This window comes from Dissoconium aciculare (genome assembly GCF_010015565.1).
Source record: "Dissoconium aciculare CBS 342.82 unplaced genomic scaffold K489scaffold_11, whole genome shotgun sequence".
Taxonomy (NCBI): Eukaryota; Fungi; Ascomycota; class Dothideomycetes; order Mycosphaerellales; family Dissoconiaceae; genus Dissoconium; species Dissoconium aciculare.
Window position 1 is genome coordinate 303,184 of NW_022984961.1, and position 13,984 is coordinate 317,167.

General features: G+C 45.1%; 3 protein-coding genes across 3 annotated transcripts; all 3 read right to left on the reverse strand.

Annotated features, from left to right (window-relative positions):
- Window positions 1-5,573: 5,573 nt before the first annotated feature.
- K489DRAFT_412153 (GMC oxidoreductase) lies at window positions 5,574-7,553 on the reverse strand (the record flags this gene model as incomplete). Its single annotated transcript, XM_033607896.1, has 1 exon — window positions 5,574-7,553. The coding sequence occupies one exon, from the start codon at window positions 7,551-7,553 to the stop codon at window positions 5,574-5,576; it is 1,980 nt and encodes a 659-aa protein (XP_033457185.1).
- Window positions 7,554-7,632: 79 nt separating this feature from the next.
- Window positions 7,633-8,226, reverse strand: K489DRAFT_47902 (uncharacterized protein). The gene has a single exon (XM_033608654.1). It carries the CDS (start codon window positions 8,076-8,078, stop codon window positions 7,713-7,715), a length of 366 nt encoding a protein of 121 aa, XP_033457186.1. The 5' UTR covers window positions 8,079-8,226; the 3' UTR covers window positions 7,633-7,712.
- A 3,557-nt stretch (window positions 8,227-11,783) lies between these two features.
- Window positions 11,784-13,527, reverse strand: K489DRAFT_412154 (uncharacterized protein; the record flags this gene model as incomplete). Its single annotated transcript, XM_033607897.1, has 2 exons — window positions 11,784-13,461; window positions 13,520-13,527. 2 exons carry the CDS (start codon window positions 13,525-13,527, stop codon window positions 11,784-11,786), a joined length of 1,686 nt encoding a protein of 561 aa, XP_033457187.1.
- Between the last annotated feature and the right edge of the window lie 457 nt (window positions 13,528-13,984).

Sequence of the window (13,984 nt, forward strand, 5' to 3'; positions counted from 1 at the left end):
CCTTCATTGATCCAATTACACCCATCTGGAAGCCTGTTTCGTCAAAATTGTGGACGTCATCGTCATGGACACCATACTTGACTTTTGTGTCCGCAACTAGCTTCAACCACGCGTAAATTACTTCCGGATCTTCTTGGAGCATTCTCTGACGATCCTTTGCTCGATTGAATGCCATCTTGAGCTCATCTGAACGCGATACAAATCTCTCAGGCCAGCGTTTGCCAACTGGCCCTTTTCCTCGTATAGCTAGTAGTTTGTTTGCCATATCTGCTACCTCAGAGAGTAGGGGCGCAAATCCTCGCGCGTCAAGGTCGAGGATATGTCGCTTAAGCGTCTCTTCTTCTGTTAGCGTAAGATTTCGACAGTTTGGAACCATAGTAGCGCGAGAGCTAGTTCTATTCAGTCTTGTAGAGAGTTTCTAATGTTGAACACTAAAAGCTGCAGCTGCGCTCCGTTGGCTCCGAAATTGACCAGATCTATAGGCATTAATAGCAAGCTCGATTCTGCCTTCTTGATTATCTAATAATATGTCTTGTTATTAAGATATTATAAAGGAAAGATAATGTTTACAATGCTAAGGAAAAGTAGCGGGTTCGGTAGTGTGGCCGGCTCGCTAATAGATTACGTTAGTACTATAGAGAACTTAATAAAATTATATAAAGATACCTACATAGTAAATAATTTAGTACTTAACTAAACTATACCTAAACTAGAAAATAAGGCTATAAGACTAGGAAAAAGCTCTTAGGTTTAATATAATATTACTTTATAAGTTAGGTAAAACGCTTTAAAAAGAAATTTAAAATATAAAATTCCTAAATATTACTAAGAGAAACAAATCTCTTAAGTTAATTAATATTTATATTAAAAAAACCTAGTATTAAGATAGATTATTCAATTAGAAACTAATATATACTAATAAAAGCTTACTAGAATAAATAACTCTTCTATAAAATAACCTTAATTTATATTATATAAGTAGAACCTATATACTACTTCCTACTTTAAGTAACTAATTATTTAATTCTAAAACTAACTATATTAAAACAGCTTATATATAGGGAATATACTAAGTATAGAGACTTTTATAATTTAAGTATAGATACTATTAGTATATTAGACCTTATATCTACTAAGGAATAATAGAATAAAGAATTCTAAATTAGTAAATAATAGAAGAGATAGATTTAATAACCTTTATATTCCATTTTTTATAGACTAACTTTTAAAGAATAACTTATAACTAATAAAATAAAATCTCTTTTATAATAATAAATAAAATAAGACTCTATTTTAATACTCTTTTTAGAATAAATTATATACTATCCTTAGATAAATCCTTATAGAAAGTATACTATAAAGGTAATTAATATAACTAAACTTAGAAGAATTAATAAACTAAATATAATTATAGACAACTTAAATACAATTATATAAAAAATAGTATTAAATGTAATCCTTTTAGAATAAATCTTAAATAAGTATATATTTTAATAGTATAGAGACTTAATAACACTATAGAAAAATTAAAGGAATAGCTATTAATTAAAATAATAGCTAAAAAGTAAGAGAATAAGTAAATACTATAATTATAGAAATTTCATTTTTGTAGAAATTAGGGCTAGAGCATAAGAGGTACTAAATATTATTTATAAAGAGAAATAAATTAAAGACAATTTACTAAGCTAGCTCCTTTATTAAAAATAATACTAGAGGATAAATACTAAGATTAGGATCTCTTTTATAAAACTCTAAGAAATTCTAAAGATATTTTAAGAGGATTTATAATATAGTGCCCTCTAAATATAGAATAAAAGGTCGACCTTATTACTACTAGCTATACTTCCTTATAACTACGACTACCTACGTTACATTAGAGAGTTATAGTTTCTATAGCCGGTAGAGTTAGAACCCTATATACTAAGTCGAAAGATATATACCTATATTACGATCCTGTATAGCCCGGAGTAGTACTATAGTTGGAATAGCTACTCTAACTTAGCTAATAGCTAGCTTAAGGGGGCCGGGTATTAAATAACTAGCTAACCCTAAGGAGTAGGACTAGAGAGTAGAGATCTACTCCTAATCCTTACTTCTAGATTAGTACGATAGAGTAGTTAGGAACTCTATTACCTCGATCTATATATTTCCTTTATACCTAGTTTATATATATAGGTAGGACGAGTAGGCCTTATATCGGCTTATATTAAACTTATATTACTAACCTTCTATTTAAAATTAGACAATTCCTTTAAAACACCTTATATATTTATTATCTAGAATAATCCCCTCGAGTAAATTTCTCTTATAGGAAGTTAACCCGTAATAACCTAGTTAATAAATTAACCCTTTTATTAAGTACGTCTTTACTATATAATAATTTAGCCTAGATAGAAGAGAAAATTATATATACTTTATATAATAACTTGTAAAGTAGATATAGTATTTCAGATAATACTAGTTCTACTACTATTAATAATATAACCTCCTACCTAGAATAATAATACTTTTAGAATAACTAACGATCTAAGTATTATATATTCCTTAAAGTCTTCTGAAATTATCTAGTTTTTTAAATAAGGATAGCTTTATAAAATTTAAGTCTTAAGCGTACTATAGTTTTAAATCCCCTATATCTTATCTTATAACTACTTTACTTAAAACTACCTACTTAACTTCAAAAGAATTAAATCTAAATCTTATACTTTAAGAGTTTAAGAAATTCTTGACTTCTTAAAGATATATCTCTTTCCCTTAAATTATCTCTTTATTTACCTTAGGGAGACCTAGAGATTAGAGAGAAGATTAATACCTAGAGATAAAATTAAGTATTTAGGAAAAGTATTAAGTTCTATTAAGAATCAAATTCTAGAAACTGCTTTGAACCCCCTAAGGATTCTAAATCGATAATTTTAGTACGTTTTCCTAAAGAAAGGTCTCTTTACTTACTATAAAGAGCCCCTAATAGTCTAGAGAATTTTAAGTTCTATAGAAAGAAAAGGATATAGCTTACTTTATAAAAGAAAAGAAAAGGATATTTAGAAAAGAGAAGGAGAGCTACTAAAGTATGTTTTATTAAGAGTTTACCTCGAAGGGGCTAAATAATTTATATAGAATAAGACCCTATAAGAAAATAATAATAGTATAAATATATATATTAATAAATAAGTAATATAAGTAAAAATATTTAAGAATTCAAAAAGTATTAAAGAACACTTTAAAGACGTAAAACCAAGAAGCGATTATAACATTATTTTCGACCTCAAAGAGGTCTTTTTGTTAACCTTAGAGAAGCCTCTATAGTATTAGAAAACCTTATAGATTATAGAAGAGAAATTTCAAACGACTTACATAAAGCTAAATAAAGAATATAATATTATAAGGGAAAAGAACTAGAACTAGTAGAGTATGTGTTTACTAGAAATCTAGTCCTAATAGGCTAGACTTTCTATATATTCTTATACTTATATTTAGACGAAAACAGTATAAATGAATAAGTACTTATATCCTATATTTAGTTAGTAGACCGTGTTAAGTATTCTTCCTTATTAATTGTAGTTTAATTTATTTATTAAGTAAGTAGTATTTAATACTTATAGGTATAGGAAGGTTTACTTAATTAAGGATAATCTAAAGAAGTAAAGGATAATATATTCTACGAGACTAGCTTACTTCTATATTATATTATATGTATTAAGAAGTAAGAACTAGAATATTAAAAATTATAAAATTAAGTAAGTAGTTACTCCGTGTATATAGTATCTAATTAGAGGATAAGAAGCTATCTTAAAACTAGTTCTTAGTCCTCTTATTAGCTAGGCTTTACGAGCCCTTTTGAAATACTATAATACATAGGTTGCTTTTTTCTAACTAGCTAATTTTCTACTTACTTAATATGTTACTTTCTTGTCTTATTTAGTAGGTCCTTTGCTTCTAAGGGTTTTTATAGCTTTCTTACTTAAGATTGTATTTTATACTCTCTAGACTTTGCGAGGTTTCTATAATATTATAATATTATAAAGATTTTCCTTAAAAATAGAGAGGTAGTATTATTATACTTAGATTTCCTAGACAAACACTGAAAAGAATATACATATTGTTTCTTAATATTTTTACCTTTATAGAGGACTCTTTACTACCTTAGAGAAGCCTTCTAAAGTATAGAGAGCCTTAGTAGTATATTTATTAGAAACCAAAACGAGGTAAAAGGTTTTAAGAGAAAGATATAGGAGAACTAGTCGAAGAAGCACTTGAAGAAACACTCGCCGAGGAAGGTAAAGAGATAGCATATAAAAAAGGGAAAAATAGGTAAAAAGCGAATCACCGCAGCTGTTCGACAAAGGACATATGGATAGTGCGATTGCCATGTTCTTTACCTCCGATGGAATTGTCATTGCGCATGCACTACGATATTACGATACGGACCTGGCGCAATATAGAAACAGGAAACGAGCTGCTACCTTTCAAGACACTAAAGGCGAGGGAACAGTCACTAGCTTTCTCACCAGACGGTGCATCTACGTCACACGACAGTCCTCTACTGCTGTCTGGTGTGGAAGCGGCTGCATACCACATTAACTCACAATTAAAGAGACAAACGTGAGCTCCTTGGCATCTTCGCCCAATTACAAATCCGTCCTGTCGGAGCAACGTGAGCACGAGGTTCAACTTTCGAATGCGACATCCGGCACAGTGATGCAACGTTTCGAATGCGAAGCAAAAGATGTTGTCGCCATCGATATTAATTGCGATGAAGTGATTGAGACCCCGTCAAGTCGAGGATAGCGTAAACGGCTGTGGGACGGCGAGGCGACTCATCACAGGGAACTTCCACTGATGACAATGACCCAGCCCCTGGATAGCTGAGCCTTACAGCAGACGGATAATTCGTACGAACTGTTACGAGAAACTTCGATCTTGCTAAAGTGCCTTCAACAGCAGCACCGGAGCTTCCCTTCAACCAGCCCAATTGCGTCTGAAACAAAGCCAGACACTGGATACAGTGGAACGGTGAGGATGCGCTGCTGCTGCCATACGAGTATCGCACCTGCGTCAGTGCAATGTTCATCTGGTATGGACAGACCCTCGCCATTCCGACTACTTTGAAAGGCTTGCTGTTCTTCCGTCCGGAATCTCGAACTCCATCGCCATAGCCATAGGCCTTTCTCTATGACCACCTGCATGTGGCTGGTTTGCCTTTCTCCAGGCCGAGAACAGAGTCGGCCAGTCAGAGGTGTAGGTCGAGCAAGACAATAGACCAGTATCTTCTGTAGCACTACGTACTAATCGTGGAGGTATACGAACAGGCGTCGTCAGCGGGGAATAGGGGCTTGCTTTCTGAGGCATGAACGAGACACGATGCTTCCCTCGGTGGAATTTCCATATTGCGGCAGGTTGGGCTGGATCCAGGAGACAGATCATATCATCACTGCACGAGCGAAGAAATCACATCAAGATCTACTTTATCATACGTGGACAGCATAGCACGGCAGGAAACTTTGAAATGAAGTCGAACTTTTTGATTCGAAATTAGTCATTAATTACAAGTCATACAAGGCATGAAAGGTATCCACCTAGGACGACGCTGTCGCATTCAGCTGAGTGAGAATAACATCAGCAGCCTTCTCGCCGACGAGGTAAGTCGACGCGGCGGTGAAGGTACCCGGAATCCTGGGGTAGACGGACGCATCGACGACACGAAGTCCCTGGACCTTGCGGACGCGGAAGCTGGAGTCAAGGACAGCGTATGGGTCGCTGTCGACACCGATGGGGCAAGTGCTGGAACAGTGGTGGCCCCAGGCGGTGTTCTTAACGTACTCCTTGATTTGAGCGGTGGTCTGGACGTTGCCACCGGGAAGGATCTCGTTGAACTTGGTGGGCTGGTTGTTCAGTGCGTTACGGCTGGTCCTGATAGCCTCGGTGATCTGCTGGAGGTCCTTGTCATAGTCTCCGCTGCCAGTGTCAAAGTAGTTGAACAGAATGTCCGGGGTGTCAAGAGGGTCAGCAGACCTCAGCTTGACGCTACCAGCACGGTTGCGAGGGTGCGACTTGAGAATAGCCCACGACCACCAGTTGTGGTACTGAGTGGCGTTGTATGAGTAACCAGGGAAGTAACCGCGGAAGTTGACGGGACCACCGAAGGAGAGCAGGCCATAGTCAGGGCTAGGGTCTGCACTGGTCTTGATGAACATGCCAGCCGCGAAACCACTGCTGGCGTAGGTTCCGCGGTCTCCGTTGGGACCTGCTGCAAGCCATTTATTGTAGCAAGGGTCATCGGTAGCGGGAATAGGCTTGCCATCGTCAGCGAAGGCAAAGTTGCAACCGTCAAGGGTAGAGAAGTTCTTTCCGCTGGCAGTCGAACCCTGGACAACAACCTCGTAGTGATCTTGCAAGTTGGTTCCGACACCAGGGAGATCAGCGATAACCTCAATTCCGAATTGCTGAAGCTCATCGGCGGGACCGATTCCGGAAAGCTTCAAGATCTGAGGGCTGTTGTAGGAGCCACCAGCGACGATGACCTCGCGGCTGGCAGAGGCGCTGCCAGGGGTACCAGGAGCCGCGTCCTTGGAGCGCGAGTCAGCACGGTAGAGCGCTTTGCCGTCGAGGAACTCAACACCAGTGGCACGAGGAGGCGACACGCTCTTGTCGAAGGTGACCTTGGTAACCAAGCAGTTGAGGCGGACATCGAGCGGGTACTTCTTCGAGCCGTCGGCGTTGACAGCATTGAGGACTTGGACGATGATGTCGCGAGATCCACTGCGAGCGCCCTTCTTGGAAGTGATTGGAATCTGGTAAAGCGCTTGGGTTGTGTCACGAATGGTGCTGTCTGAGTTGGCGTCGTTTACCAGGACGTTGAGGAAATTGGCCAGGATGGATGTGCCGTTACCGAGCGCCGCAGCGGCCCCAGCAACCATGCCGAACAACATAGAGTCTTTGAGCGCAATGCTCAGAGGCGCCACAGCCGTGCCGAGCCATCCATTGTAGCCGTGGCCTGGAACAATTGGCGGAAGGTAGGTGTTGTCCTCCATCTTCACAAGGTACTTGCGCATATTGTCTGGACCCCATGACTTGTCTCCGGTCAGGTCAGCGATGTATTGGAAGTCGCTGCGGTCGGGGTAGACGAAGACGAGAGCGTTATGTGCCGTGCAGCCTCCGAGAGTGGCGGTACGCGGGTAGAGGACACCCTTGATGGTGGCGCCAGCAGGGGGGTTGAGGCCGGTGTACTCGCCCCCATCGGGGAGGTTGTAGGTGAGCTTGAAGTCCTTTGCCTGACGAGCATCGTCGGAGTAGTGGCGGACGAAGAAGTCCCACGAGAGGAGCGGGTCTTCGGTTGACTTGGCCTGATAGGCTGGGACAGTGTAGTTGACGTTGGCACCTTGGTCATCACCAGCCTCAATCAACAGAGTCTTGTGTCCAGCCAAGGCGAGGCGGGCGGCCAATGGACCACCACCTGCACCAGAGCCGACAACGACATATTCGTAGTCGAGTTGCGTTTGGGAGAAGACACCGGCGGCCAGAGTGGCCAGTAGGCCAAAGGTCTTGAGGGAGACCATTTCGCAAGCTGTGCAACGAACGCAAAGGGTGCAGGATTGGGGGATCGAGAAACAAGAGACACGGGCGAATGGTTATATAGATGCCTTGAAAGCGGCAACCCGTATGGCACAGCGCTGTTCCATGAAATTCGCGAGCATCATCGTTGACATCATGCTGAATCAAACCAATTCGCGTCGGCCAAGCCGTTGGTGCCGATCGCGCATAACGCCGGACTCGAGTAGTCCGAGTGACTTCTCCATCACGCAACGGTGTGTAGTCATGCTTATTAGTCTTGTGCTCCACGTACACAGTGACGAGTGAACAGCACGAGCTTTGGATGGAGGAGTGATCCAATCGTGTTTCGTCGGCGTTGGAGGGGGGGGGTTCGCCTCTGGCGCGTCTGGCGGTCCGACGCTTGGGCTAATGGCGTACGCTAGGCCACCATGAAGCACTTCTACACACGGCGAAGGATCGAGGAGAAGGGCAAGGATTTTCGCCGCTAGGCACAACCACGCTGGACAATTGTGCATCATCGCCAGCGTCATCGGTGAGCTCGATCACAGATCGGTCGCAGAACTCCCCAACCGTCCGGCTACTCTTGATCAATTGGGTAAGTTCGATGGGAGGCACAAACGGAATCTCGTTGCAACTTGTGGGGAAGTGAATGAAATGCTAGGACCAATTGAACTGTGTCGTGCATGTGCATTTACAATCCGACGGCATTTCGGTTGTCCTTTGTCTCTGTTGACCAGTCTGGTATGGCGATACAACGGCGAAATTCAGAGTCGGAATACGGATCATGTCTTGCGGAGGACATGGCCTGGTGGTAAACGAGAGACAATCATTCTTGTAAATGGTTGAAGCTGGGTGGTGTCATCGAAGATGATGAGGATGAGAAGAGGCATGAAATGACATTGTGCCTACTGTCAACATCCAAATTCCGGGGTTGACACCACCTGGGCATGATCGAGGCCACCACTACTACTATTGTAACCGACGTCTGCGACGGGTCAGGTGTTGTCCAGTGTGCTGCATGTCCAGTGTTGTGTTTGGCGATGACAATTGTCTGTCTCGTACACGTCTCGTGAGTCTCGTATATGATGCACGCGGCTTGAACGTGGGTCGTGAACATTGTCTGTTCACACGGCAGCTGCACAACTTTGGAAAGGCATAGAGTTCGACTATTGACGACCGGGGTGTTTGGCAAAACCTTGTTGCAAGGGCTTGTCGAACGGGCCGTCTCGCCCCACATTGATGGGTGAGATTGCAGCTGCAGGACAATGCGCACGCCCAGCATTGCGAGGCTTCACAGCTCCGACTCGGGGAAAATGTGAAATCCTTCGACGTTTGTGGCTGGCTCTGCGGCGTACGCAAGTCAGAGCTCGCCCAGGTTTTGCATCATTGTTGCAGTCGCTGGGCGAGGAATGCCCTCGAGTGTGCAGCGCATTGCGCGGACTGACTGAACTGTGAAGTGGCAACAAGTGCGTTTCGGCGACTTTGCAAGACAAGTTCCATGTCGCAGTCAACTCCTGAACACGAGTTGCGGCCAGAGCGTGCGGACAAAGCACTCCGATACTGTACATCAACTTCAGCGTCACTCACCTGCAGAATTAGATATGGTGGATGTACGTAGCAGCTGCTGAACACACCGTTGGGATCATGCCCGACGCAATTATTGTCCATGGTCCTAGTCGTGCCTTGCACACACCACCGAAATGTCGGAGTGCCACATCCGTCTGACTGACGGCTTCTGCTTGAGTTTGGCCGTGTCTCAACACCTTCTCAGTCGGCTCATTTGTCAATTTTGGTAGATTTGACGTCTCAATCTGTCCTCAGGTATCGCCACATCGCACTGTAGGCCTCGCTCGCAGGATGCACGACGGTCGACGCCTCTGACGATGCGCCATTTACTAAGTGGCGTGATGACACCCCACAAGGAAGCTCCATGATGGCAACAGTCGGACAAGGAACAAACTACATTATATAAAAATAATTGCCGGAAACCACCACATACAGTAAAATCCCTGGGACGATCTCCTCATCCATGAACATGATCGCTCGAGTACTGCACTCAAGTACACCTCCCTCATCATCATCCTCATCGTCGGCGGCGCATGGAAGCGAGCTTCACATTGTCTGAAAGCTGGATACACCACCTGGAAAGGGTCATAAATGCATCACTCAATCTGATGGCAAAGCTGCGTAGAACCGGTCGATCTCGCATTCGTTTTCTGGTCCCATTTCACATTTCACATTGCTCCTGGTGCGTTTGCTGGTGCGCGTGATGATTGGGCCTGGTAGCTGGAGGTGTCGATAGCTTCGACTTCACGTGTGCGTTGACCGGCAAAGCTAGCACGCTACTCACTACATGTGATGCACCCGAAGAACGCTGCAGGTGCTCTCCAAAATTGATTCGACGATCGTCGCTTAGGAAACTTATGCCGAGGCCGATTTGTGCAGCTCTTGTTATAGTACATGGTCATGGTGGTCGTTAGGACATCCAGACTCCGCTGTCGATGTGCATAGCCATTACGCTGGTTATTGGTCCGAGAAGAACGTCATCCTTGCGCATCATGTCCCATTTGCATCCGTGATGAACTGGGTATAATCGCTGACGGCCAGTCAGTAGATGCGAAGATTCTACGTCGCTACTGAGCAGTTGGAGCTTCGCGATCGGTATGTGACCGCCTATGATTGATCCCACGTCGGCGTGCACCCAATTGGAAAGCTTCCCAGAACTAGGCGGCGAAACTTCATTACTACAGCAGAAAGCGCGGATGCTGAGCAAATTAGAGGATTGCTTTGATGATCGCGCAGCATCGCGCCATAATCATAGAGCATTTCGATGGGCAAAAAGTCAAACATGATGCCCCATCGTGATCCCGCAAGTGGACTATTGGAAGCAACATATACGAGAGACTTTGTACGATCTCACCCTGGAGCTCGATGTCCACTTTCCACCTGAACAACGGTATACTTGACCTACTCATCAGGAACTACTCATAACATGCATAATACATAATAAGGCAGCAGTCGGACTCAGCTCCTTTCCCCAGTCGTCCATCGACCGAGGGAGTGTGCAAGAGAAAACAGTCAAGTTGGATGAGAAATGATCGTGCCTGACGTCATATTCGCGCGGAGAAATTCCTCGCACGGTCTCCACTCTCGTGAAACACCATCGAGATTCCCCCTGGCGATCGAACCCGTTTAATGTTGTACCTACAGCTACATCCTAAGATCCGGTAGAAAAAAAACCAACCTCCTGTTCTGTTGCGCCGCTATCACTGCAGCGCGTGGACGCTAGCGGATGATGAGGCCTGTGTGTACTGTTCCCAAAACGTAGCACGTTGCGACCATTTTGACAAGCATTTCGACATTGCTTTTTCGCTGCCGGTTTGGCGTGCATTCTGCTACCCGAGATGCCCAGCCGCGTGCAATATCCCGGATTGGTGGTCACTTTCGTGATGCGCTCGCGGCGTGCACGCCAAAGCGTATGTGGCTCTGACTAACAAGTGACCTCAATCGCACTGGGTATTGAAATACACGAATAGGTTACGGTTGAGCCGTGAATTACATCTTGGCTGGAAATCATCCGGCTGCATTGAACAGCGCAATTGCGAAAAGAGGATGTAGCGACGCATCATGACACAATCATCACGACAACCTTGGAAGACAAGGGAGCGAAATCCTGGGCGGGTACGACGCTTCTGTGATTCACTGAGATCCTCAGTGAATGGTATTAGCGCTTCTTCATCGATTCGCTTCGATACCTATTCTACACTGTCATCGAAGGGCGTGATGACCACAGAGAGATGGCTTGTGGACTGAACATTGAACTCACAAAGATTCACTCGCTGGTCTGCAATGTCGTAAGCCGTAGAATGTTCGAATTGTTGCAAACGAATGCGAGCTTCTTGCAAACGATGGCTGATAATGATGCATCGTATGTTTCACCAACCCATACGAATGCAACTTATTAGGCAGTATTGAGCGCGCAGACCTTCTTATCTTTATGCGAGAAACCTCTATCGAGTTCAGCTATACATTATGGTACTCCTTCGCCGCACAACGTCGTAGGCGGTAGGACTGCCATTGTCGTCTCCAGAAAACGGCCTCGTACGAGTTCAGGCTTTCAGGCTCGATCGGTTTATTCGTCGAGGATTGCCTGAAGCTCTTCCATAACATCGGCACATATGCGGATATCAAGGGCCATTGTCTGCGTGGACACTTGTCGAGGTAGGCTTACTCCCTCAAGGTGGCACCTCATGCGCTACGGGCATCGATGTTTGTTCATTCCCCAAACCTGGGTCAACGCCGTCAGTTTTCGCCTTCTTCGAATCGGCATGCCCATCAGTTTGTGGTAAATTCGTCACATCTGTCATCGCAGGTCGTTTCAATGCTGTGGGTGGCCGGTATCCTCCGCGGCTCTGAATGCCTCCTCCGCCCCCTCCTGGCGGTGGCATACCGACCCGCCGGCTCGTATCGGGTACAAGATTGACGTGGTAGGCGCCTGGGGATTTTGTTGAGTTTCCCTGCATAGCAGATGCTCCGCCAACCAATCCTGCCGACGGGTTCGGGGGCATTGCCGGAGCAGAGCCAGCTCCGTTCTGAATCTGGTGACGACTGATGGGCACTGACTTTCCAGGATTGATACCTTGCGTTCGTCGTATTGACGGGCTTTCAGCGTGCGGGTTGAAAGCTATCGACTCGATCGGAGCACGGACAGCAGATGGATTGTTGAGCAGATCTGCCTGCTTCGCCGCGACGAAACCACCAGGGTTACCTCGAGGCACGGGTTGCTCTTGCACTTCAGAAAGGGCGATATTCGTGACATGAAACGAAGCACTGCCATCAACACCCTTCCTCGCCGCCGCAGCATGGTGCGAAGGCGAATCGATTGCGTTTCCGGACGATTGATTCGATCTTGTCCCGTCAACATCCATTTGTGCCACTGCATGGCCTGCCATTTGCTGTCGACCTGGCTGACCTGGCGTTTGTGGCGGTTGTCCTCGTCCACCAGATTGTAGCGTGCCTAGTGACGGTCTTGTGGCATTTGACGGCCGTGTTTGAGCAGCCATCTGTGGAACAGCATTTTGTCGAGGAATCTCCGCTGGTCGTACATGAGGCACAGCGCGCGTTGCAACAGTCGGCTCCACCGTAGGAGCTTCATCTAGTCGTACCTCATCGGGATGAGTATATTCAGTCCCGTCATCAAAAACATTTTCGCCAAATTCGTCCTCGATCTCCGATGGGAGCGAATTGTTAGATTGGACGCTCACGTTCCTGTGCGCCGCGACTGCCCGCGCCTGCGCGGAACGTCCGTCCACAATTGCTTCGGGTTTCACGGGCGCATAGTCTGGATGGCGATGCAGGTTACTTGCGTCCCATCTTGACGGCGCGACCTTGACCTTTGTAATCTTTTGCAGATAATCCTTGTCATAAAGACAATTTCCGAGCACATTCCCGAAATTCCGTAAAGCGCGCTTCATGGCATCCGTTGCGGCTTCCTTCTTTGCTTTTTCAAAGGCTGCAGCCTTGCCCTTAGTGTTCTCGCAATGTCCATAACCGATATCTTCGTGATAAGTGCCATCGCGTAAGGTCACGCGCACGATCGTCGACAAGCCAAGGTTGACTCTTCCCGTGGTTGTGTTCTCGTCCACAAAATCAATCTGCACATTTTGTATCGCAGAGCTCCATCCGTTGAATCCAAACACCTCATTCGCCAGGTTGATGACTTTTTCGGCGGCAAGATAGTGTACCTTTCCTCCTCCGTTTCCAGGACGAGTGGAAATGAACTCTGGCCCTAGCTGTCTGTCGAGTCGACATTGCAATGTGGCGATCTCCTGGGCGGTGTATTCTGATATGCGTGTCTGTTGGTCGGCAAATGGATTGACGGTGGCGTGATTGTCACGATATTGATCTCCTGGTCTGTGTGGGACGTTAGGATGATTAGACCGAGAGAGAGGTTTGCATACAGGATACGTACGCAGGCATATTTGATTTAGCTGAGCGACTTTATCACGCGACTTCTCATGAGCTGACAGGTGCTGTGACCATGACTGCGCAAAGATTCAGAGGAGCAAGCATTCAGCGCACTTCTCTTCGCACTCCAAAAAGTCGCGTGCACAGGATGTCAACTCCGGGAAGAGTTGGTGATTGCGGCAGATGACAACCTTGGATGTATCCAGAGCTTTTTGTCGTAAAGTGGCGCGAAGTTCTTTCCAGGCAGAATTACGAATGGGTCGAGACCAACATCAGCGGGCAAGGCAAGTGTGTTGGATACTGAATGGATGACGCGACGCGTTTGCCCACTTCCCCAGCTTGACACGAAACTGAAGGAGCAGGCTGACGCATGAGCACGTGACGAGGCACGCGCAGTACGGTCGCCGAAGCCCAGGAAATACTGATAACTAGCCCTGAAGCCCTGGAGCGGAGATGTAGACAAATAGTC